Source organism: Cyanistes caeruleus, chromosome 2, assembly GCF_971803275.1.
Source record: "Cyanistes caeruleus chromosome 2, bCyaCae1.hap1.1, whole genome shotgun sequence".
Lineage (NCBI taxonomy): Eukaryota > Metazoa > Chordata > Aves > Passeriformes > Paridae > Cyanistes > Cyanistes caeruleus.
The window spans coordinates 90,931,104-90,955,830 of NC_141702.1; the positions used below are offsets into that span (position 1 = coordinate 90,931,104).

At 41.4% G+C, this 24,727-nt stretch overlaps 1 protein-coding gene across 17 annotated transcripts in view; it reads left to right on the forward strand.

Moving 5' to 3' along the window:
• TTC7A (tetratricopeptide repeat domain 7A) overlaps positions 1-24,727 on the forward strand; it is a 218,041-nt gene that overhangs the window by 22,044 nt on the left and 171,270 nt on the right. For 15 of the 17 annotated variants that reach the window (XR_015281084.1, XM_086869304.1, XM_086869308.1 and 12 more), the window contains 5 exons: positions 285-415; positions 3,165-3,286; positions 9,665-9,743; positions 12,723-12,883; positions 13,312-13,375. Coding sequence is in view for 16 of the 17 variants with exons in the window: in XM_086869304.1 (XP_086725430.1) it covers positions 285-415; positions 3,165-3,286; positions 9,665-9,743; positions 12,723-12,883; positions 13,312-13,375 (557 nt within the window). In the remaining variant the exon portion in view is untranslated. The remainder of the gene's footprint in view (positions 1-284; positions 416-3,164; positions 3,287-9,664; positions 9,744-12,722; positions 12,884-13,311; positions 13,376-24,727) is intronic. The other 2 variants (XM_086869378.1, XM_086869370.1) reach the window with 1 other exon arrangement.

The window sequence follows — 24,727 nt, forward strand, 5'->3', positions numbered from 1 at the left end:
TCCCTGTTTGCTGATTCCTAACAGAGGGATTGTGTGTCCTGTCTTCATAAAGTATTCGAAAAGCACGGTAGGAGTGTTCACTGGCACTGTGTGTTAGAGCACCATGACAAAGATGCCTTGCATGTATAGGAATTGTATTTTCGTGGGAGTAGTGTCTTGAAAGTCATCAAATCGAGAGGGAAAACACATGTGGAAAAACGTTCCTGTCAGCTGGTAAATTAAGAATAATATGGCCATACTGCTGTTGGTGGGCCTCAGTTAATGAAGATATTGTCATATTTCAGGTTTGTCATTGGAGCGCTCAACGAACTCAATTGCCTCACATGCTCGACTGTGTGAAAGGGAGGAGGAAGTTGTGGCTTGTTTTGAGAGGGCGTGTGTTACTGCCCAAGTGTACTTGCAGGAGCTTGAGAAGGTAAGAAGAAATGTGCTTAGGGTATTTCCTGGTGGTCTGGGTGGAATTTCCAGGGTTTTGACAGCAAAAATAAAAAAAATGGAGAAATGTCAAGTGATTGTAGCAAGGAATATGAGAACAAGTTGGAAAGAGTGAGGTGTCTCAGTAAAATAATTAGCAAAAGTAGCAGGTTAGCTGGGCTCTACCTTTTTCCTCTGAGAATGAAGCCTGAAAATAAATTTTGCCTGGGGTAAAGTACCAAATACTTCAGATATGCACAAGCTGCATCTCAGGTTCAGCCCTTACTAAGGCAGAACCATGAACTTTGCATGGCAAGGGCTGGTGTGAAGGAACTCAAGACATTTTACATACCTGCTGTGTCAATGATACACAGCAGTGGCTATTGAGATCCCTAATGAGCTGAAAAAACCTTTTTGGGTCAGCCATAGCAGTTTAATTAACAGTGCTTGACCTTTTCCAAGTGAACCTTGAGGAATCCAGATCACTAGAACTTAGATCCTCCATCCCTGAAAGTGTTCAAGGCTAGGCTGGGTGGCACTCGGGGCTGCCTGGTGTAGTGGAAGGTGTCCGTGCCCTCGGTAGTTGGGGTTGAAGCTAGGTGATCTTTTAAGGTCCCTTCCAAACCAAATTCTGTGATTAGTAGCAAGTAGCTGCTTGGCCAGTGGTTGGTATGATGATTACTGGGAGCCCTCCACTGAGCCATGCAGATAATACATGCCACTGATTTGGTGGGTACATGCAAACTTTGCCTGAGTTTACAGGACATACCACATGCTTCCATGCCCTTCCTATCCCACACATTATGCTTGACATCAGCAGTACTGATAGCAATGCAATGTTAACTGTCCTGTAACTGAAAGGCCTTTGACCTTCTGACCAGAGAGTTCTGCTCTTCTCAGGAGAAAAGTTACATTTCTGTTTCAGGTTTTGTTTTTAATTGTATTGAAACAAGGAAAAATAAGTTTAGTGCATGTATAAAAATTCATTAAGAAAGCCAACTAACAATAGTTCATAGTTTCATAGAGAGTGACCTGCTCTGTTTCTCTGTAGAAAAAAATGGAATAGTCTTTAAATTATAACAGTTACTGTCCTTTAATTGTAAAAGGATGAGTTCCTGCCAATGCTGGACACTACAATTTTTTTTTTCTGTCAGCCTGGGCCTGCGAAGAAGGGAGAGGGTCCAACTGTAATTCATTGGCTTAGAATCATAGAATCAGTAAGGTTGGAAAAGACCTCTGAGTATATTGTGGCCAGCTATTAATTCAGCATTACCATGTTTGTCACTAAACCATGTGCCACAGTAGCTGTGATCCCATGAGATGCTTGAATATCACAAGCATCATACAAGGAGTATCGAGGGAGAAGTGAAAGCTGATGAAGACCTTTTGCCCCAAGGGAGAGAAGAAAACCTCTGTTCCCAGAGATGATCACAGAGACAGATGAAGAGAACCTTTGCCTTTGCCTTTGAATAACTCATCCTTAAAATAATACCCCTTGAGTTCATGGCCCATGAACACACTTCTGAGTGGTGTGAAAATGGGAGGAAAGCATGATGGCAGAGTTTATTTCCTGGCAGCTGCCAGGCATGGAAATGAAAAGCCACGAGAAAACTGTTTTCCTTTTGGAGAACTCTACATGGAATGGCAAGAGAAAACTCCTCTCTCTACAGAGACTGTTGAAAAGACTATCATGTAGTTAATACTGCTTTAACATCCCAGATTTTGTCTCTACTGGAAAAAGTGTCAGTTTGGAAAGGAAAAAAGTTGGGTGGGGGGAGGAAAAGGTTTCTGGAGGTGTTATTATAACCCTAAAGTTCTGTTAATAAACTTTCTTTATTCCATTTAAGTTCTAAGCCTGTTTTGCCCTTCTCCTAATCCGTATCTCACAGCAAGAGTAAGTACTCTGGTGGTTTTTAGCTAGTGCTAAAACCACCAGATTATTTGGTGCGTTGTCTGGGAAACGAAAATTGGCGAATCTAAACTACTACAAAAAGCTTTTTGAACACTCCCAGGGATGGTGATTCCACCACTTTCCTGGACAGCTTGTTGGACCAGTCTCTCAGTGAAGAAATTTTTTCTTATATCACAATTTGAGGCCGTTTCCTCTTGTCCTGTCACTTGTTACTTGGGAGAAGACCAACCTCCACCTCTCTACAGCCTTCTTTCACATAGTTGTCAGTGGACACAGAGACAAATGCAGGATTGATGAAAGACATAGTAGAAGTTCATAGTCCTTCTCCAGTCCTGGATGAAAAACCCTGCTTAGGAGAGGCAACAGTTAAAGTGGCTTGTTACCAGTAAGGAAACAAAACCAAGAAAGATCTGATAGGACAAATAGCGGAAATATTAAGATTCTTCATCTGGACGCCTGGTGGCTTTCTAACTCTTAACAAATATTTATGTTCTGTTGAACTAGATAAACCTACTCAAACATTGTATTGATATTTCTGTGAATCATGCTGGATCTTTGTAGTTTGAGTGGTATTTCCCAAGCTGTTGCTGTTAGTATGTAGTTTTCTACTTACTTTATTAAAGGTTGGAAGGTAATGGATGGTGTTTCAAAACTCATATTGCATGCAGAATATCTCATGGAAGTCATTGTATAATTTATTTTAAAATTGATTTTTACAACATTTTTGAATAGCTAATAAATGTAACATTTTATTGTTGAAGGTGTCACTGGCTCATGAGGATTTGGCTAGTTCTGACAGTTATCTATATTGCCAGATATTTCTTTTTTTCCCTCACAGACCTTAAACAACACACATTCAAGGAGTATCAAGGGTAGCAGTGTGACTTACTCTGAGTTTGAACTTTCCTACTTTCTGGAAGCAGCTCTACAGAGTGCCTATGTGACTCAGTTAAAGAAAGGGTAGGTGGACACAGATGTTAATAAAATTAGATAATATTGCACGTTCTGTCTCAGATGAAGACTAATTTTTTTTCTTGTGTTCTGACTTTTGGCTGCTGGTTCACCTCAAGTCTCCTCAGTGTCCTTCCCTTTATCCTGTTTGCATCTCTCTGTCTTTCTGAAGAGTCTTAAGCGTAATTTTTCCAGACCTATGAGTAGGGTGGGGTAGAACAATATTCTTGTCTTGACTCAGCTTTGCTCCCTATGTAGACAAGGGGAGTTTGACTATGAAGAGAGTGGAATTTACACTGCTGTGTGCCCTTAAAATTTGTAGCCACAGCACCTGGTTTAGAGTTCAATAAAGTCTTACAGGTAGTTTCTTTCATTTATTTACTTGTTTGTCTAAGGTCTTAAATATCGCAATCAGTGCCCCAACTCTGTGTGTTTTTACTATGGAGAATATATGCGGGAACAGTGCTGCTCCAGGGTATTTATTATGCTTCTGAAATACAGCTCCCAGTGAACTTCAGAAGTGCAGGAGGAGTTAATATCCATAAGCTCTCAGTGAATTTCATGAGCTTACAGTGAAAAACCTTCTCAAGATCAGCAGAAAAGACACTGTGAATATCCACTTGCAAAGGACATTGATGAGGACATGCTGTTCCCTAAACCAGTCCGTGTCTTGAAAACATAATTAACTCTGGTTATCCAATGGAGAGATTTTGTTGTGTAGGAGAGTGTCTCTTCAGCATGTGTAAACAGTATTTGTCAGAATCTGTCCTTTCTTAATCTGCTTCTTGCACCATATTATCTCATTTATTATCAAGGAATCAGATACTGGGTGTCTCACTACAAACTGTCTTCACAAATATTTAATTTTGGCTTTTTTTGCCTTCACCCCCAGTGAAAGACACTTTCTCTCATTTTCTTCACTTCTTTTCCTGCTGAGTAGAATGGAAAAAAAAGCAAAAAAAATAGAGAAGATTGAAAAGAAGAAAAGTAGGGGAAAAAATGCCAGCAAAAATCAGTTTAAATCCTTCTGTAGAAAAATGATAGCATTTTTTGATTCTGGTGGAGGAGGAGGGTTGCTTCTTGTTTAGGGCTTTTTCGCTATCTTTTTATCCCCCAAGGATGACTTTAAATGCAACTGCGAAGAGCCACTGTTCTCCATGCATGTAGAGCAAAGCTGTACCTGTGAGCATATCCATGAGATGTGCCTTCAGGTAAGCCTTGTTTTAACCTGAAGCCTTTTTAACCCACAAAGCTCAGATCTTGTAAAATGTCCCCTTTAGTCAGGCAAGTACAAGTTTATGCATAAAGCAAAGTATGATCTTGTAAAGCAAAGTCTCAGTATCTGCTTGGTATGTACTTTTCCCAGGTGAGCTGGGGATTAGCCAGCTGTGGCAGCGTGTGCTTTCCTAACCTTCTGCTCTTCTCATGGCAAAAAAAAAGCTCAAGTCTTGATAGTAAGCTCATTAACTATGTAATATAATAAAATCCCATTTAGAACATAGGACACTGATGTCCTCCAGGCACCTTTAGAATATCGAACTCATGTTCATTTTATTCAGAACATTGTAAATTCAGTCTTCATCAATTCAAATGGGTTCATTATATCTAGTGGGATACTTTGGCTATTACTGTGGGCCCTGCATGCTCCCTTCCATATTATTTTAATGATAGCCTTAAAAACAAAAAACAAATCCCAGACAAAAACAAACCACAAAAAACTCTACAGTAAAACAATCTGAAGAAAAATACATGTGTGGATTAAGCCATGGTTGGATTATAAACTGAATTGTTGCAATAGCAGCAAAAATGTTCTCTGTAGCTGTCTCATGATGAAAGAAAGAGCAATGGAGCTCCTGCAGCCAGAATGGGAGTGGAATCCCACAGGCTCCTTACCTTCTGCAGTGCAAGTGAGAAACATCAACCAGGGTTGGAAGGTCTGCTGGGATAAAAGGAGCCTGGTGGGACATGGCAACTTGTCTGCAGCTGATACTAATGTGTAGTTTCTGCCACGAGAGGGCATAAGCAGCATTGGGATATATTAAGTAAAAGGGAGGGATATGGGAAGAAGCTTTTTAGGATGCTTCATGAGTATAATAGATTACTCCACCTGATACTGAACAGCTCAAAGAAATGCTTTTGTTCCCCTTATTGCTTCCAGCATGTTCAGGTAGGAAATAAGCCTTGGATGATGACTGCTCAAGATAACAGGGGTAGGTTCTATCAGGTGGGATGTCCTTCCCCAGTGCTACATGTGTACAAAAGGAATAGGGAGTGCTTTATTCTTGTCTCAGCAGGCAGAAGAGCTGAGAGATATGAATGCTGTTGTTGTGATTTTGTTCCTTGTGGTAGGATCAGATGTGCTGTTCTCGGAGTGTGGTCAGGGATGCCATTTTCTCATGCAGTGGAAAGAAGACTCCAATATAAGAGAGAGGTCCAGTCTCCCCTTCAGGTGTTGAACTGCCAGCTGTAAGGACCAGCAAGTCTTGCAGCTAAAGAAGTCACAGACGCTTTTAATGAGATGACACATAAAAACATTGTGTCACTGAAGATGCATTTCTTGCAGTTTGTCATGCTGTAACCCAAGAAAGCTTTATTTTGGTCCTCCAGTGACAAATGTTCATGCTGTGGATACAGAAGATAGGAAGGCAGATGATGCCTCTAGGAGGCAGCCATTTGTCTTCATGTTATCATCTGCACTGGATTTTGATTGGTTTGTTTGTTTTGGTTTTTTTTTCTGATGCAGATGTGTGAATATTAGATTAATTTCTTACTGCCTTTTCTTGTGTCTGCATGAACATGTTTAAGGGGAGGGGTATGGTTTGCTGAAAACCTGGGTGAGGTGCAGAGATGCAGAAGGAGGTGGGCAGATGCAGTGGTGCTGCTGCTACGTTTTGGGTACTGCTTTACTCTGGAGAGGCAATGATGCAAACAGCTATGCAATTATCTCAAGATGGTCTGTTCTTTCTGTCAGCAACTGTTTGTTTTAGCAGTAAATGAGTGGGGATAAAAACATGATCTGCTGGTGATCATGTTGTTGGGGAACTGTCTTTGCAGACCTCTGTGTCCACAGTCTACTCCTTTATTGTCAATATTTTTCCCAACAATTTGCATAGAGAACAGTGTCCTTCTTTGTTTTCTTGTGTCTTAAAATTTTATGTAGTGTTAACCAAACTATATGACATAACTCTGATATGACTGCTTTGATTTATGGACTGGTAATTAATCTATATTAACAGGGTACATGCACAAAACATATTTTTATGCCAGTCTGGACTGACTGGACTCTAAAGTTGTTCTTTGTCACAGTTTGTGCCCATGATTGTCATCAAAGGGTTCATCTTTATTAGATTAGATGTAACTGAACCCTAAACTGCTCTTCATCATGTTTTTTTTTTTTTTTCAATGGTACTCTGACCACTCCCGTGCCTAAAACTAAAACCAAGGCAGTTTAGTGATCATGTCCTTTTCCCTTCCTGTTTTTCCACATTTCTTTTTCTGTCCTCTTAGTAATAGGGGGCGTATGGACTCTTCCAACTTATTTCATTTCAATGATCTAATGTTCACTTATGATGCCATGGGTTAAGGCAGCATTACCTGGGATTTCCAGGTAGTCCTCTATCCAAATCCAGCAGATGTTCAGGATTGTTCAGTTTCTAATCTAAGTAAGATCAAGTGTTTTCACCATGGAATGCCAGAGGCTTTATGTCTGTGTCCTTGTCCAGTCACCTACATAGCATATATTTCTGTTCCAAATACATACTTCTCTTTTTGTTAACTTCTTAACGTCCTAATTAAATAAAATCCCTTCAAGTGCACATTTCGTATATAAAGGGCATATATTAATGGAACAGTGATTTCCTTATTGTTATGAGCAGAGCAGTTCATATGCTCAAAATGAAATGTGCTTGGATGGTCTCCTGGCTTGGAACAGTAGAGTGGAAAGACAAATTTCTGTGTTTGCAGAATGCTGGCAGGTGTGCCCTGTCTCCTGTCACGGCTCAGTAATGTTTGATAAAGTTCAGAATAAAAAACCTGCCAAACCACATCCTCAGGCTTGTAAAACTGGTATTGTTGAGAGCTCAGGAGATGAAGTGGGTGCTCTTTGATAGATCCTGACCACACAAGCACCTGTCTGGGAGGTAGTGAGTGCTGGGTGCTCCTCCTGTGCTGCCCATTTTGCACTCCTACCATCTGTTAAAGGTGTTCCTAAGTATTTGTCATGTGCTGCATGGTTCCAGCCCTGACTACTGACAGATGGGCAGCAATTTGCCATTTATTCTTTTATTCACTTCGGTGTGTCTGTTCCTTGTATTTCTTCTCCCCTTCCCCCCACCCCAGAGCAAGTTGTTTCTGCCAGGAGGCTTAACTTCTTTTATGGCCTTGTCTAAAATGTTGAACTGTAATGGTGCTTTAGTTTTCTAGGAACAAAACTGTCTCCTTTTATCACATGCTGTAGGTTTTTCTTCTTGTAAGTAAGTGCCAAATGTTGCAAGTGATCGTTAGTCTTTTTTCTGATGTTGGTTAATGCAATTCATTGGCACTTTATTAAGACAAATATCATTATGTTAACAAGAAACCTAAATAAATGCATTTTTGAAAATGCTGTAGAACTGTTATACTCCATAACTGTTTTGTCGAGCCTCCAAAGGAGCCCATGGAAGAACAGCAAATGCTGGTAGTTCTCAGTAATCAAGAAGAGCAGTTGGACAGCTGAATTTTGTTTTGATGGGGGAATTTTTTTTTTCTATCTGATAGTAAATACCACGTAAACAGTTCTGTTGGATTTGGTCACTTCTTGTGTGTAAGGTCCAGAACTGCATCTTTGTGGGTATATTCTATTCTAGACCAACTAAAAAGTACCTGGTGTCTTGGTCCTGTCATTGGAGTGTTTGCTGAAGTATTTAAGTCCAACTAAAAGAACTTATTTGAGCTTTTTTCTTGATAAAATCAAAGCACATTTTTTACCTGGGAGAAAGTGGGAAGAAAAAAGATAACATCTGACTTTTCTCTAGAAGTCTTCAGTTTCATTGATCTTGTCCTTACTTTCTTGCTCTTCTGTACATTGCCTATGATTAAACAGTCTGCAGATTACCTCACAATTTGAAACTGATATGGGTATTGCTTGTAAGTAAGGCCATATGCATTTGCATTCTGTGACATGGTGACTACAAGCTTTAGGGTGGCATTTTATATAGCCAATATTCATGGTAAACATGATTACATTTTTATCTCTGCACCCCCAAAATAATCACCTTTTTTTTATTGTCATCAAATGTTTGCCGCTGATTCTGGAGTGCAAGAAGCTTTACAGTGCATGAAAGCAGGTACAGGTGTGGTCTGTACTGCTTACCTTCAAAATTTAATCAGTTTGACAGAAAAGGTTTATATGGCTTTTTTTTTTTAAATGAAATTTTGTTTTCATCTGCACAGAAAATTTTCCTGGATAAGCTGAAGTGACAGTTAATGTACCAGTACAGCTGCTTATTTTGTTGTCTTGTACATTACTTTTCTGATAGCTTGTATTTCTTTGGGTGTCTTTGACCCTGCAATGAATGTGTATTGAATCATTTTGCAGTTACTGTTCTGATGGGCCATGTCCTCAGCTTTGAACAGCTGATAGGCTGCCAGTGTGTTAACTGATATGTCCAGTGTTTAATCTTTCCTCTTTGCATCTCTCTGAGGGCACAGCACAACTAAGATAGCATTTGGCAACTAGTCTGCTGTAATTGCTTATGGTGTATGCAGACTAATGTGATTTTTTTTAAATTTATTTTTTTTTTAGTCTTACCCTCTTATTGCAGGTTAAGCTGTGCTTGCAGACAGTTACTTAAACTTAGCTGTCTGATAATAAACTGTTTAAACCACTGTAATTTCGTCATGTGCCTGGAGCATCAGACACAAGCGTTTAAGCATCACCTAAAAGAAATTGTCATTTAAAAGCATCATGTAAGCTCAGTATAATTCAAACAAGTACAGTCTGTGTGTATGAAGAGGAGATGTGGATGCTTTTAAGGAGCAGCATCTGCTTAATATGAGCAATGAAAGGCTTCCAAATGTCCCCTATGTTCATCAAATGGGAGTGTGATCTTCTCTTAGGAAGCCATCTGGAGTAGGCAGTGGTATAGTTGCTGACTTTCTCTGGCCTGTTGTCCTGTCTATGCCTCAGAGTGACTTGTCTCGCTACTGCACACTCAGTGTTAGTGATTCTTTCATGGGTTGTTTGAACTTTAGGTGTGTTGCCGAGCTTTGGGACATCATAAAAATATTCTGTCTTCATTGTGCTGATTTGGGGGGGGGTTAATTATTATTTTTTTCTTTTTTTCTTTTTAAAGAAAAATTTCTAAATTATTATTTTTTTCTTTCTTTTTTAAATATTTTTCCCCATAGAAATATTGTGAAAGGAATGAGGCGTCTGCGAGAAATACTACGGACTGTAGAAACAAAAGCTACTCAGACCTTCAAAATGGTAAGGGAATAGGAGATGGGAGGGTGGGACAGTCTGGTATGCAGGAATTCTCTTGATTGACCAGTGCTGTAGCACTCAAATGTATTTGTCCTCGATTGTTGATTGCTGGCTTTTTCTTTCTTTCCTTTTTTTTTCCTTTTAGAAGTGATCCCCTTAATTCAAAGACCTGCCCAACTGAAACCTCCAAGCTTTCAGACCTGGGCATGTAGGTTACTTTTGTTGGGTTTGTGTTTTGTTTTTTGTTTGTTTGATTGTTTTGTTTTCTTGATTGCAGTGCATAGTCTAGCCCTGGTAGAAACAGAGATGTTTTTGGTTTGACATTGCTGTCCTCAGGTGACGCTGTCTTGTTTTCTTTCTCAATTTCATTGTGCATGCACACCTTTCTGCATTTGCATGTAGAAGCATTAAGTACTTCTGTCTCTTGCAACAAGCAGTGCTTTTTTAGACTGACATCTTTCAGTGTTCCTTCTGTGAAAACCTCTTCAATGCAGTACAGAGTGATTTTAATTGTTTTAAATTTTTTTTTTTGGTGTTGGCATTCTACATCTTTGCATTTTTTTATCCTGAATGTCTCAGGCAAAGAAATATTTATGTGCCTGTTTAACTTCTCAGACCTTTAACTGGTTCTTCCCTGTCTCCCCTTGGAGAGATCTTGTCCTGAAGTTATTCAGGAGGTGACAAGGTCAGCAGCTTGCAGAATAACAGTCTTGGGAATGAAGGCTTTGCAGCCATCCCTAAAAGCATTGATACTCTTACAGCTAAGCTTGTACTTGATTCTACTTTGTCTTTTGTGTCATTCCACTGAAGTTGGACAGGAGAGGTGGGAATGGGCTTGCGTAGTGTTTTTGATGATACGGATGCATGTGGATGCTTGTGCAGCAGGTTAGAAGAGGTGACTTAAATAATTGTCTGCTCAAATGTCTGCATCCTTTTCCAAGCTGAGATCAGGGTTCAGCAGTATTTTTGTACTCACCTGTTTTATCATTTTGCTGAAATGAGTCTAACCATCTGCTGCTCCTAGACTGTGACAGAATGTGGCTCAATTTCTTCTGTCCCTGTGCAACTGGGGGCAGCTGTACATAACCCCTGGGGGATTTATCCCTTAGGGGAACTCTCAAGATGTTCACTCAATAGCTTTTCCTGGGATTTAGAAGTTGCATTTTCATTTTATTACTTATTTTTAAAGAGCTGTCAAGAAGGCAACGGGAGGAATGTGCATAATTAAACAAGCTTTTCAAGCATGAAAGTAAAACACATGATTTTTTTTCCTCCCTGATTTGTGGGATCACAGTGTTCTTCAAGCATAATGATCCTTTTTTTAGCCAAAGGCAGTAATAACATAAATCAGAGTCTTGGCCTGTTCTGGTTTGTTTGGTCTTATTCAAAACAAGACTGAAGCTAGTTTACTCAGCTACTGTACTGTGTGTTAAAATTAAAAACACTAAAAGTATTTGTTGCTTGCCTTCTGAATAGCTTACTACAAACTGTACTCCTACTTCTGTGTGAACCAGTAAAGATCTTTGTGTTGCTGGCAAATTATTTTCCCTCCCCTCTAAGACTGTAGGAAAAAAATATAGGAGAGTTGACTCCTCAGTGTAAAACTGACTAAATAATTACACATTGAGATGATAAAATGATACTGGCTAATGTTGCAGGGCCTTAGGCCATTTTGCTCATAGTTACTTGCTATAAAAAGCATAGAAAAGCTTAGTTAGAAACAGATGGCTTTCTGTAACTTGTCAGTAGCAGGGCATGGAAGGTCTTGGGGTCCAGATCACTGCCATCTATGAAGCCTCCCTTTATAATGTTTAAGAGGTGGTGCATGCTACTGTGGTTGCATTTTAAACTAATTTAGTGTATTAATGTGTGGTGAGGTGGATGAAAATCAAGAGCCTTGCATCAAAACAAGTTATTTTTCTGAAACTGATAATAGGAACTTCGACTTCAGTGTGTGTTATTTGATCCCATAGATGTTGAGGTATGACATCTATAACATACCTCCTGGTATTTAAAAGAAAATTACTCTTGGTATGCTCATAGCACATCTCAAAGTGTAATTCTCATATAAAATACATATCCAGTAGTCAGAGAAGTTGCAAAATACTATTTGCAAATATTAGGACAGAAGGGCTGAAGTTTCAGCCTGCCCTCTGTTTTGTGCAGTATTTACTTTACATCATAGAGTGGTGTGCTGCTTAGAATTCACAGAAGACATCACCAATTTTGTCGTCTCTGAGCTTGTTCACAGGCTCATCTATTTACAGTTCAAGAAATTAGATATTTGATGGGTATCAGACAAGGGTAAATGCCAAAGATAGTTTTGCTAAGTGAAATTAACTTGCCTCCTTTTGGGCCCAGCTTGCCAGCTGTGCATATGAAGTAGAAAGCAACTATTTAGGGATCTTCGGCTGCTTGATGGTAAAAAAAGTACATGTGATGTTGCTGTCTCACTATAAAGTTCCTAAGCATCTCCTCTCCTGCCTCCTTTACTGCAACAGGAAGAGAGAAGCAGTACTAAGATGAAACTATAAGAGTCTAAAAGAGAGGGTGATACGAGCAGATAAAAGGTTGATCTTTTAAACCTAACACAAAAGCCGCCTCTGGTCCTGAGACTTGCATACAAAATTCTGAGGCTGAGAACACAATGTAGTGTCATCATACTCCTATATAGTAACTATTGTGAGATTGTCTCAGCAGCCCATGTGGTTGTTCTTGTTCACCAAAGCATCCCTTGCTGTCAGGCCTTTTTGATAATTTTTTCCTAGAGCATTGCAACAAGGCCATGTAAATGCAGAAGTTTAGTCTTTTCTCAGGAGGGAAGAAACTCACACTTTTGTAGACCTTAGGAACTGATTTTGCTAGTCTGTCATTCTGAAAAGTGGTACTGTCATACATCTCCTTCCTGAGGTGGAACATGGTGAATCTTTTGTGTTGGAGAAGACTTCACTGATACATGTCTTTTTCTGTACTGATCTCTAGACTGCAGCCAAACAGTTAGCCCAGGTACTTCTCCATTCCCTCAGTGAAGACTGTTACTGGAGCCCTTTATCTGATCCACTTCCTGAGTTCATGAACAAGGAGTATCAGTCTTATGTTAGCAATCTTCTTTGTCGGAGACCTGAGGTGTACTCAGAAGAGAAGTAAGTGTTCATATTTATTTCAGTTTATTGGAATGAGGAAGGAATGTATTTAAACACTCTTTGGTACTGCTGATTATGTCACTGATTCATGTAATAGTTTTGTGCCTTGTTTTTCAACAAAAAAGTCTGCTGGAAAAATAAAATATTAAACTTTGAGTGACTTTTCTCCCCCCGCCCCCCCCAGGAAGAAGAAAGTCCAACCAAAGGGCTGTCTTTGCTATGAAACTGAAATAATCTATTCAGGGTTCAGTATATCTCATCTAAGGTATATTGCAGAGCTTTTAATTGTGTGGATCTGCAAAGAAAGTATTGCCTAACAAATGAATCATGCATGAAATGTTTCAAGTTACTGCATCTCTTGTGAAATGAGAAAGAGGCTGACAGGATAACTCTTGACCTTCCTCAGAAACATGTATTCTGTCTTTCAGTGTGTACTGCCCTCAAGACAACGTAGAAGAGGCTCTTCTCCTCCTCTTAATCAGTGAATCCATGGTAAGCCAAAAATGAGTTTGTAGTATTAATAGTGCAAAGGGATGTATAGCATTTCCATGTCTCCTGGTGGGTTTTGTTTACAAAAACTTCCCTAGATAAGCAGAAACAAGATTTCAGATGCTGGGTGGAAAATGCTCTCTATTGTTTTATTAGTGACACTGCTTTTATGAAGTGGAATGTCAGTGAAGAGTTTTGGGAATTGTCAAGAGAGAAATTGGCTGCATTCACCATAACTGTATGCAGGTTCTGATGTCCAGATACATTTCCCGTAGACAGATGTTTCCATTCAAAACATTTGTGTTGATTTATGGATCAAGAATGAGAGGAAGAGAGCCTTGCCTAAAACCAGGCATGATGGTGGTACCTGCTGTTTGGAATTGCAGGATGCAGTACTCTGCTTTCATGCCTTAGTTTGCAGTCTGGAGGGATCTTGGACAGTTTCTGGTGCAGTGATAGAGGGAATCTTGTGACATGCAGATACATTCATTATAAGCTACAGTGAAATAATTAGATTTCTTCTATTGTAACAATGATGGCTTTAAAAAATCCATTTAAGAGGCGGGCAGAAAATGGGAGTAAAAAATAACTGCATGGTAACTTTTGGTAATTTTCATGTTCTGAGAAGATGCAAGTGTACAGAAAATGTGTAAGAAATGTTTTCTGAAAATGTGTAAGTTATGTGTATTTTGCTTTAAATACAGGGTGGTCACTTGTACCTCAAAGTGAGATTCAAAACCTTGGAACATCAACAAACTTCTTAGAAACTTTTTAATAACTTTCAGACAAAGTGGAAAGAGATACTCTAGAAAACTTGGGTTTTGGTTCCTTAACATTTTCCTGTCTGGTTCTTCTGCTTCAAGTTCTTTCCCACAAACTTCTTCAGAACAGGGCAATTTAATACTGTCTCCTTTTAAAATTCAGGGAAAAATTGAAGAGGTGGAACCACCCCAAAATATTAAATTGGCTTCAAAATCATGTACATCTGAGTATTGCTATGTGTTTTTCAGTGCTATCTAGATTAAACCTCTGCAGCACACCTACTTTGTGTTTTCAAGGGCTGTTCTTGAGTCAGAAGGGCCTTTCATAATTAGAAGTGGAGTCTGCAGGAGTGAGGGCTTGTAGGATATCATGTGCACTTGTATTAAAAGTACTCGTGTCAGTGGGACTTGTCGGGGCTGATCCAAGCAGGAGGAGGATCAGGGTCTGCAGCAGTGACCGAACTGGCTTCTCCAGTCTTTCTGGACTTGCAGTTAGAGAGGCCATGTGGGACCTCAAACTCCACAGTCTTGTTCTGCTGAGGAGGTGAAAGTTATCACTATCTAACAGCATGTAAAATGTGAACTAACTGGTCCTGTAGCTAAGTTATGGATGAAGTAGTGTGAAAATGCTATTGATAGAAATGGGACTGCTGTGCTGGGTTCCAGATTAAATGTGTTTAAATGCTGCTTCTGATATATAGGAATTTCCTGAAGGAAGATGCAAGGCACTTTCATCTGCTACATATAAAACAAACAAAAGAAGATCCTGTAGCAGAGTACTGTAGGAGCCATGTAACTGTATTTCTGATTTTGGGGAAATGGAACATCTGAGCCTTCATCTTGCATCAGCCTTGTCACGAGTTTTTTCTAACTAAAATTCAGGACAAATGTACAGAAATACACCTAGGAACCACATGAATGTTCTTCCTAAGTGAAGGAACAGAGGGAGTAGTCTAACTCTTACATATGTTGGTTATCCATAAGTACTTTCCTGTGCATTTTTATTATTTTTATAATTTAATAAAATTAAAATTTATTTAATTTTAATAAAAGGGGAAATTTTGTTTAACTTATGATATGTTTTCCATAACAGTATTGCTGTAGGCTAATGAGTTTTCTCATGTACAGGTTTGTTGTTTGTTTGAAGTTTTGTTTTTTGGCTTTGTGTAATTTTTTTTTCCTATAAAAAAAAATTGTGAAAGCTCATGGAATGAGTTAACAGGAAGCAGATTTCCAATTGAGGTCTCTCCCTAATGATACAATGTTAACAACTGAATAAAACATACTTTCCTTCCTGGAGAGAATGTCAATGGCAAGTAATAATGATATGTTTCTGGAGGCCAGTAAGCAACATAATTGGTGTTCCTGGATTTTGACTGGATGAGCTGTTCTTCCAGTATTTACAATTGTGAACCCTTAAAATGAAACAGAAGTATGCAATTACATTGGCTTCTCTGACACTTCAGTCTGTCAGAGCAAAGCTGACCAGAAGGGTACTTCTCTCTGATTTTTAGAGACAAAGAGCAGTCACGGCATTGTAATTCTCTTGTAGGACTGTAAAGCCAAACAGCTTCTTCACATACCTGTTCCTGATTCCTACCACTCCAAAATGACCTTGAAGGGGGACAGAATTAGGTGAAGGAGGAACAAAAAAAATTTTCAGCCTGTGGAGGGGACACAGAGCAAAGATGTATTGGGGAGGAGCATAAATCATCAGAAAACCTCAAAGTAAATATGTGCTGAAAAGGAGACATGGTACTTTTTCAAGAAGTATACACCTGGAACACCTTTGCTGCTGAAATTCACTCTGTTTTTATGTTTGACTTGCCTTCCTAAGGTGAAGCTGACATCTATTTTTCCAGGATCTGTGTGATCTGAAGATGTTATGGGGGAGAAGTGTTCCTGTAAAGGGGAAAGCACGAAATTACCTTGAGGTTCTTGAGAGACAGAGCCTATTTCTCGCGAAACCTTCTCTATCTCTTAATGGTGGAGGGTTCTGTCTTGTGATTACTTATCCCTTTCCCTTGCATTAAAAGGGAGCTAGTTTGCATATTCTGGTGGGATGAAATAAGAATATATTCAAAAGGGGAAGTTTGTGGTTCATTCAGTATTTCACTCTCCCTTTGAGCCTAAGTATGTAAAAGGTTTTCAAATGGCCAAATAACATGGTACTCTCTTTCATGGCTCTGAAGATGCTTCTGTGGATGTCTTAACACTTACAGTGAAAGCTTGTAGCCTGCTTTGCTCTGGCATTCTCACTAATTGCCTCCTGTGTTCTCTGTCTGGTTAAAAAGGGAAAGCTATTTTCATAAGCTGAGGTATCTCAGTAAACAATGAAAAGAATCCTCATTGATGAGCTTGGCAAATGTTCCTTCTCTGTCCCAGGTGTGTTTAGTCACAGCCTTTGTTTTCATGAAGGAATCTAGTGAAACAAATCAGGCAGCCTGAAGATTGCCACAGTCAAGCCTGTCTTTATGAGCCTTTGTGGCCTCCTGGCTACTCTATCATTCCTTCTGTGTAGCCTAAGTTATGGTGTGGATGGGCTGTGTTTCTGGGAGGACAAAAATGCTCTCCTTCAGACCAAGAAGGCCAGCTGGTGACAGCCTGCACAAGCTCAGGCTGTGGCAGAATAATATGTTCCTATCACATGTTGGAGAAACATGGTCTTGCCTGTTTTTAAGCCACTAGTCCTCCCTCTTACTGCATTTAACCCATCTAAACCAGTGACACTGTGAGGAGAACTGAGGACATATTGTGATTTGTTGCAGTGTGATTTTTCTGCTTCACCTACCAATGGGAACAGGACTGGTTCTGCCATCAGGGACTTTGGTGCTTTGACCTGTAGGGTATAGGCAGAGGAGGTGTGGCATGACTAACCCTTGGCTGCAGTTTTGTTTACTTTAATAGCTATTCTTAAGAGTATTCAGAGTTGACTGCACTGCCCTTAAAGTTAGCTTCTCAAAGCCAGGAATGGAACATTTAGTACTATTTTTTGTGCTTACTTTTGAGGTTAAAAAAAAAAAAAAAGACAAAGTTATTTGCTTGCATTTAGAAACCTTCCCTTCTTGAATCTGAGGTCCGACATACAGTCTGAAATGCCTTTATTCTGTGCTGGCAATGCTGGCTCTTTACAATTGGGGATTTTGGCTGATGTGGTTCACTAAACATGCCAAGTAACATGGTTTATTTTTTTAGGCTCTGTATTCACTCATACTGGAAATGAAGCTCCTTGTATGCAAAACTAAAAAATTCTGTGCCTGTGTAACAAAGATTAGAAATGTCATCCCCATCTTATCTCTGATTTGAATCCCTAAAGGCAGTTTGACCTTGGAGGGCCTGAGAGCATGGAACAGATGGTGAAGGGGAAGGAGGATACTGGGACTTGTCCTGTTCTTCTTACTGGTGAGAACAAACTCATGGCTGTGAGCATGCCAGAATAACGTTAAATCCATATATTTTTAAACTCAGAAATAAAAAAACTTGTTAGCCCTTCAGTTCCTAGTTTTGTAAAATTCTGTCCAACAAATGGGTTGGTGAAGAGGAATCTCTTGTTGCTTTTATAGGTCGGTTTCTCCTTTTTTCCCTTTTTTTTTTTTTTTTTTTTTTTAAATGGCACCAAGCCCATGATAATCCAACAGCTGGATGACCATCATGACTGTTTACTGAGGGCCATTGGACTATGGCAGCTGAAAGAGACAACTGAGGACAGGGTTGCTTGCTCTGCTGGTTCCTGACAAATCACAGTTGTGCACTTACAGTAGCAAATATGGCTGTCTCTTACTGGTTTGCAAGACACTGCTGTGTGTTTGGGACCTGCAAAGATGGTCTGCAGGATGCTTCTAGTGGGAAGTACACTACCTCTACTTATTACGTCTTGAGTAAATGGTTCTAATGTGAGTTTCTGGAGAACAGAGTATGAGAGATTTTTTTTCCTCTGCTTTGCAGTAATAAGTCTTGTTTCCAAACTTGCAAGGAAGATAGAAATTCTTGGAAGATAGCTTTCTTAATCCACATAACTGTTAGCAAATGGATGACTTTGTTACCCAAGATAATATCCATAAACAGACTTGATTACTTTCTGGTTCTCTGTCTTCCTTTTGTGTGGGGTTTTTTGGCTGTTTTGGATGGGTGCGTATGTTGGTCTTGCTTTCAGTGGTGTTTCCAGAATTAGTTCTGCTTCAGTACAAGGTGTTAGAATGCACCTGAAACATGTAAGATGTATCTATGTGGTCGTATTTTGTTGCTGCTGGATACAAATAGATCACACGGACACAGCTCAAGGTGTGGTGAAAAGAAGAGAGAGTTTATTTTTCCTCCCAGGATTTATAGGTTTCTGACCACAACCAGGGATTGGATAGTCAGGATAACACTTTCTCACTGCACTGGCCATGAGGGATGTCCATCACAAGATGCGTAACAAAAAGAATGTACGCATATCTATGTTTACAGTTACTGTCCTGGGAAAGTCTTTAGAAAACTATGTTAGCAAGACTCAGAAGCTGAGTTTTCAGGGTGACAATATTTAATAAGCAATTATAATGGGCTGTTTTGATGAATTGACATCTGAATTGGGCACCAGTAACCAGAAATGAGACAGATGCCATGTGGTTCACAAGGGGATAAGTTTTCATTTGCTGTGCTTCTGGTCTGAAGTGGAATGAGTTGTAGTATCTCTCTGAGAGGAGTCTTGTGAGTTTCTGGGGCATGGTTTGTCCTCCTTGTTCTACCCACGTGCCGTTTTCATAGCAGCTGTGCAGTCAACCCTGAATATTTTCTTTGCATATGTTAGTGAGGGAAACCTTCAGGTGCTGTGTAGAGATGATCAGTAATTTAGGCAAAAAGTCTGTAGCTTCTGCATTGAATAAGTTCTTGCTGTTGTGAAGAATTAACTTATTTTGTTGGCAGTACAGGCAAAACAGCCTGAAGGGAGACCCAAAGGATATGGGCTAAATGTTTCCCAGCTCTTAACAGAAGAGGCATCAATTGCATGATTTCAAAGGCCTGTTGTCAATCTTACAGACACAGAATTTGTTTTTCTCTTAATGGTAGTATTCAGTCACACCAATTACATTATTACAGTACACTGTGTAAAACATGCTGCTGTTCTGTATAGATGGGTTGCAATGGATCTGGCAATTATGTTATGAAAAGACACAAGTTGAACTTTCAAATGCCCATGAATTAGGGGGCAGGCAGCAGGCACTAATTAAAGATTTTAATTGCTTTCCTTTTCTTCTTTAGAAAAAAACAGGGGAAACCACATTTCAAAATGAGTGATTAAAGGATACTTCATAGATAATTGCTGTGAGAAGAGACTGCTACATGGAATATACTCTATTGTAATTCATACGATTGTTTAACGTTTTATTAAGAAGCACATCTTTGTTCTGTGGTAAAATGCAACTTTCTGTAGCATGGTCATAACTGCTGAATGCTGTTTTGATTTGCTGTGGCTGTTTTCCTTTCTTCCTGAAATAAGCCATAAATAAGCATCATTGATGCACAGCAAATCCTCTGTGGATGGGGGCTTATCTAGTTTGCAGGTAAGTGTACTGTGTGTGTGGATGGGAAGGTCCAAGCTGTGTGTAGCTCAGCAGAGCTGTTCCCTGCTGTCAGAGCCAGCATGGGTCTGAAAGTCCCCTCTGGTGATGTTGCTGTGTTTGGAGCCAGACTGAAAAGCCCTCCTGACCCCCAGGTTCTATGCCCTGTCAGTTCAGAGGCACCACAGTGGCTGAATGCTGGGTTAGCTCAGGGCTACCATCCTGGGCTGGAGCCTCTTGGCTGTGTGTGGCCTGCAGACAGGCTGTGTCACTGGACTGTGGAAAGGGGGACTGAAGATGCTCAATGTCTTAGGTCTGGGCTAACTACAAAATGTGTGCAGTTTCCCCAGACAGGATTGGTGTCATGTCTGAGCCACCTACATGCACAGCTAGTTGTGCCTAATGCATCCCAAAATATGCAAGTGTGATGCATCTCTGGGTTGCTTGTTTACCTTGGAATACTTCAGGAAAAGGGGCATTGACTGTATATTTTTGCCTTTGTAATGCAAGTTATGCTAATTCCCCGTGGTGGAACTTGTGTTGGTACCACTGGTGACCTTCTCTATCCCATAAAACAGTCTTGAACAGAGCTTCTCGTGGTGTGACTTATCATCTCTCTCCATGCTGCTTGTGTGCTGTGAGGCATGTCTGTGTGACCATGGGAACAGGTTAAAGGGAATAGTCATGGTGGGGGTGTTGAAAATGTATTTCTAGCTGTGTTTTACTGCTGTTAATTGTGGAGGGGGAGGAAATAATGCAGTAGGATAAGCTGAGAATGCTGCTTATGTTATAAATACACTGAGACTGGTGTTGTACAGATAACCATTTTTCCAGTTGTGTTCAGGAAAATGAGTGGTCTTAAACAACAGAAACACAGGTATTGAAAAAAATGTTGGTGTTAATAGCTTAGAATTTTTGCATTCTCCAATGCAAAATGAAGTGTCTCTACATTTCACTAGGTAAAATTCCCCATTCCACAGAATGGGTGTTGCCACTGAAGATGAATAGATCACCAGGACACAGGTCGAGGTGTGGTAAAAAGAAGAGAGAGAGTTTATTTTTCCTCCCAGGATTTATAGGCTTCTGACCACGGCCAGGGATTGGATGGTCAGGATAGCACTTTCTCGCTGCACTGGCCATGAGAGCTGCCCATCACAAGATGTGTAACAGAAAGAATGTACACATATCTATGTTTACAGTTACTGTCCTGGGAAAGTCTTTAGAAAACCATGTCAGCAAGACTCAGAAGCTGAGTTTTCAGGGCGACACCTCACCCTTTTTGGTTTAACAAAAAGAAAAGAAAAAAGAAAAATGAACAAAGAAACTAGCAACATTATAAACAATCAAAAGGGTAAATAATAGCCAAATACAATACTCCATACAATCAGAAGGCTGTAATTTCAGGGTGATATCTCACCCTTTTGTTGTTATAGAAAACCAAAAAAACGAAAACGAAAACAAAACAACAAAACCCAAAAAAAATAGATGAAACAAATGTCCAACATCAACACCTACTTATGAATGGCTCTCAATTTGGTCACGGAGGCAGAATCCATGGCCAAATTGAATGGTGCCTGGGAAAACTTCTGAAATGCTAGGATAGCAGCCCGTAATTCTATCAATTGGGCTGATTCAGCCTCATGACTCTCCAAAAAAAAATTTAAAAACAAAACAGCGACATCAATGGAAAGATTAATATAATAAACTTGATGAGGAGAAACTATTCACAGAACCTCCTCCAGCACCTACTGTGCCTCTGGGATCAGTGTCCGAGGTGACTTTAAAATCAGAGTTCCCCTTTAATAGACCAAACAAGGGAGACAGTTGTGTCATGGTCAGTCCCATATAGGGACACAACCATGTGAAAGTCCATTAATATTTGGACATCATTCATGCAGTGTCTGCACTGAATGCAAAAAAAATTGCTCCTCCAGATGTGAGAGTGTTTGTCCTAAAAATCATTTTGACCCTCAGATAATTTCAAGGAGGTTGTTTCTGGAGTCACTTGCAGCTCCGTATCATTGGCAAATGCCGGCAAATTTTTGCAAAACCTCCATTGATATCTCTGTGTGGGCTCAGCATTAATGATAGCTGGCACCAGAAAGACAAATTTCGGTCTGTCGTTGGGATGCAAAGGAATTGTAAAAAAAACCCAATCCTTCAGATCCACAATGAGGACTAGCCAATCAGCAGGAAGCATGGCAGGTGAAGGCATGCTAGTCTGCAACATCCCCATACTTTCCATCATAGCATGAACTTTCTGGAGGTCGTGCAATAACCTCCATTTCCCAGACTTCTTCTTGATACAGAAAACAGGAATGTCCCAGGGACTGGTCGAAGCTCCAGATCACCGTGATCCAACTGTTCCTGCATCAAGTCACGGAGGGTGACTAGTCTATCATGAGAAAGGACAACAGAATCTGCTGAACAAAGAGTCAGTCTCAAGTTCTTCTTTGCATAGAATGTGTCAGCATTGGGTCCAAGGGTCACTCTGGGGGCCCGTCAGCAAACCTGACAATCTTGATGTCCATGCCAGTGTCAAAAACCCGCGGAAGCTAATCTCTGACAGTATCTCACCAAGGATGGACAGGGTGTAGACCCGTTCAGGATGATCCCTGGTTGTCAGAACAGCAGTCCAGTGACCCAGGGAGGTCCAGGGAACCCGAAGCCACCATCTCCCCACAGCTGGTTCTCAGCTCTGCGAACATAAAACTCAAAAGGCACAAGGTGAGCAAATCCGGGTCCCGCAGGGATAGGAACAGGAGGGGTGAGTGTGGAACCCATAGCAGAAATGCACCCCAGGAAATCTAAATAAACATCCCCTAGGTGAACAATGATGCCCTGAGCAGTGGTATTCAACCACGCCACAAGAAGAGTACTCATGCCCTCACGCACCGGACCAAAGCATTCGGAAGCACATGGAATGCCTGATACGCTCAGCTGCACAGACATCTTACAGGAGGACAAAGTCCACAGGCTATCTGAAGAGGCTCCAGCAGCCTGGGAGCCTTTGTCCATGGAGGCCACCGGCTTCTGTCCCGCGGCAGCACCACCGGAGCCAGTGGTAAACAGCTCAGGACCTTGGTCTGCCACAGCCACAGGAGGCGATGGGGGAGGGCCGGCTCCAGCCGCAGGCTTGGGCGATGCCCGGGAACCTGAGGCGGGGTGGGTTGGAGCCAGCTCGGCACAGCTCACCTCCAGCGCTGGGAGGGACCGAGGCGCCGGTAGAGGCACAGCCTGCGAAGCCACAGCACCGTCCTGCTCTGCTGCCAGGGAACAACCCGGGCTCGCAGGAGGGGAATCCTGCAGCATGGGGCCAGCAGAACCTGGCCCAGCATCCACACCACTCACAGCACCCATCCCCACGCCCCACGAATCTGGCGCCGAGGGAGGGGGCAGTGCTCGGAACCGCCCCTAACAGCGTTTCTTCAGGGGCAAAAGGTCCAAGAAGTGGCACCGGCTGCTCCTCCACTGGAACAACGTGCGCGGCTGCCGGCCCAGGGCCCAGGCCCATCCCGTCCCCCACCGTGGGGCAGGGCATGGCCCAGCTGCAGCAGGGACACAGGACTGTCCCTGAGGTATCCCCCAGGGATAGCCCCCCGTTCAAGCACCCCCCATCAGTCTGCGCTGGGAGGCACACGAAGGAGGCGACCCCAGCCCAAGCTTCCACCGCTGGGGCGCTGGCTGAGGCAGGGTTACACCCCCCCCCCCCCCATTCCGTGGCACCCCTGACAGCTTGCTGGCAGGGATCCAACCCCACCTCAGGCTTACACCGCTGGGGCGCCGGCCAAGGCGGGGTCACGCCTACCAGTCCCACGCGCGCCCGTTCAACCCACTGGGGGCCCCGGCAAACCCGGGGGAGCCGACCTCGGGATCCGACCTCAGAACGCTGCCACAGCTTTGCCAGATCCCCAGCAGCCGGAGCACCTGGGACTCATAACTGACCAGTAGAGACTCGATCAGGGAATTGCCTAAAGCGTCCCAAGCCAACTGCGAAGAAATCGCTTCAACCACAGGGAAAAACTGCTCAATTCTCCCATACTCACACAATCGCTGAAAGTCAGCATACGAAACATCAATCCCCCTCTGATCAAACACCACACACCATATTTCCATAACCAGGCCCTCCATAGGAGAGACCCCAAAACCAGCCATAGCCACAGGCTAGATAGTACCCTGTAACACACGTGCAAGACACGTCGGAGATCACCAGATGTTGCCACTGAAGATGAATAGATAACACGGTCACAGGTCAAGGTGTGGTGAAAAGAAGAGAGAGAGTTTATTTTTCCTCCCAGGATTTATAGGCTTCTGACCACGGACAGGGATTGGATAGCACTGGCCATGAGAGATGCCCATTACAAGATGTGTAACAGAAAAAATGTACACATATCTATGTTTACAGTTACTGTCCTGGGAAAGTCTTTAGAAAACCATGTCAGCAAGCTCAGAAGCTGAGTTTTCAGGGCGACAAATTGATGTATTCTTTATTGCAGTAACTCTGCAACTGTTCCGTCCTTGAACTGTGACTTTCAGGATTTCTCACTGTCAAATTAATATTTACAAAAATATAAAGGCAAAGAAGAAAAAAAAAATGTTGATAATGATCTGAGGGACAGCAGCCTGCCTTCTGTGAGAGGCAGGCCACAGAGATATGGTAGTTTCCTGAGTGGGTTTCAGTAAATAGTGATTCACATTCCCTTCTCTGACCTCTGTATGTACACTGCAGTAGTACCTTGAGCCTTACTTAGGACAGTGATTTATCTTATTGTGTTAGATGCAATCCATATTCTTGGTACTGTACAGTCAATTTTTTATGAGGTTTGCACCTTTTGGTTTTGGGGTTTGTGGGGTTTTTATAACCTGTGTATAACCTCTGCTATAAGGTGGGCTCTTGATTTATTTTTTAGAGCAGGTGGGATTAGCAATTGGGAATAGGTTCAGTATTGAAGAAATTGTTGAGCTAGAAGTAACAGTGAATTTGCTTGTGGCAACTTTTATGCATGGAAGCATAGAGAATGGTAGATTACAAAGACCTTCTACAGCTTTGAGAT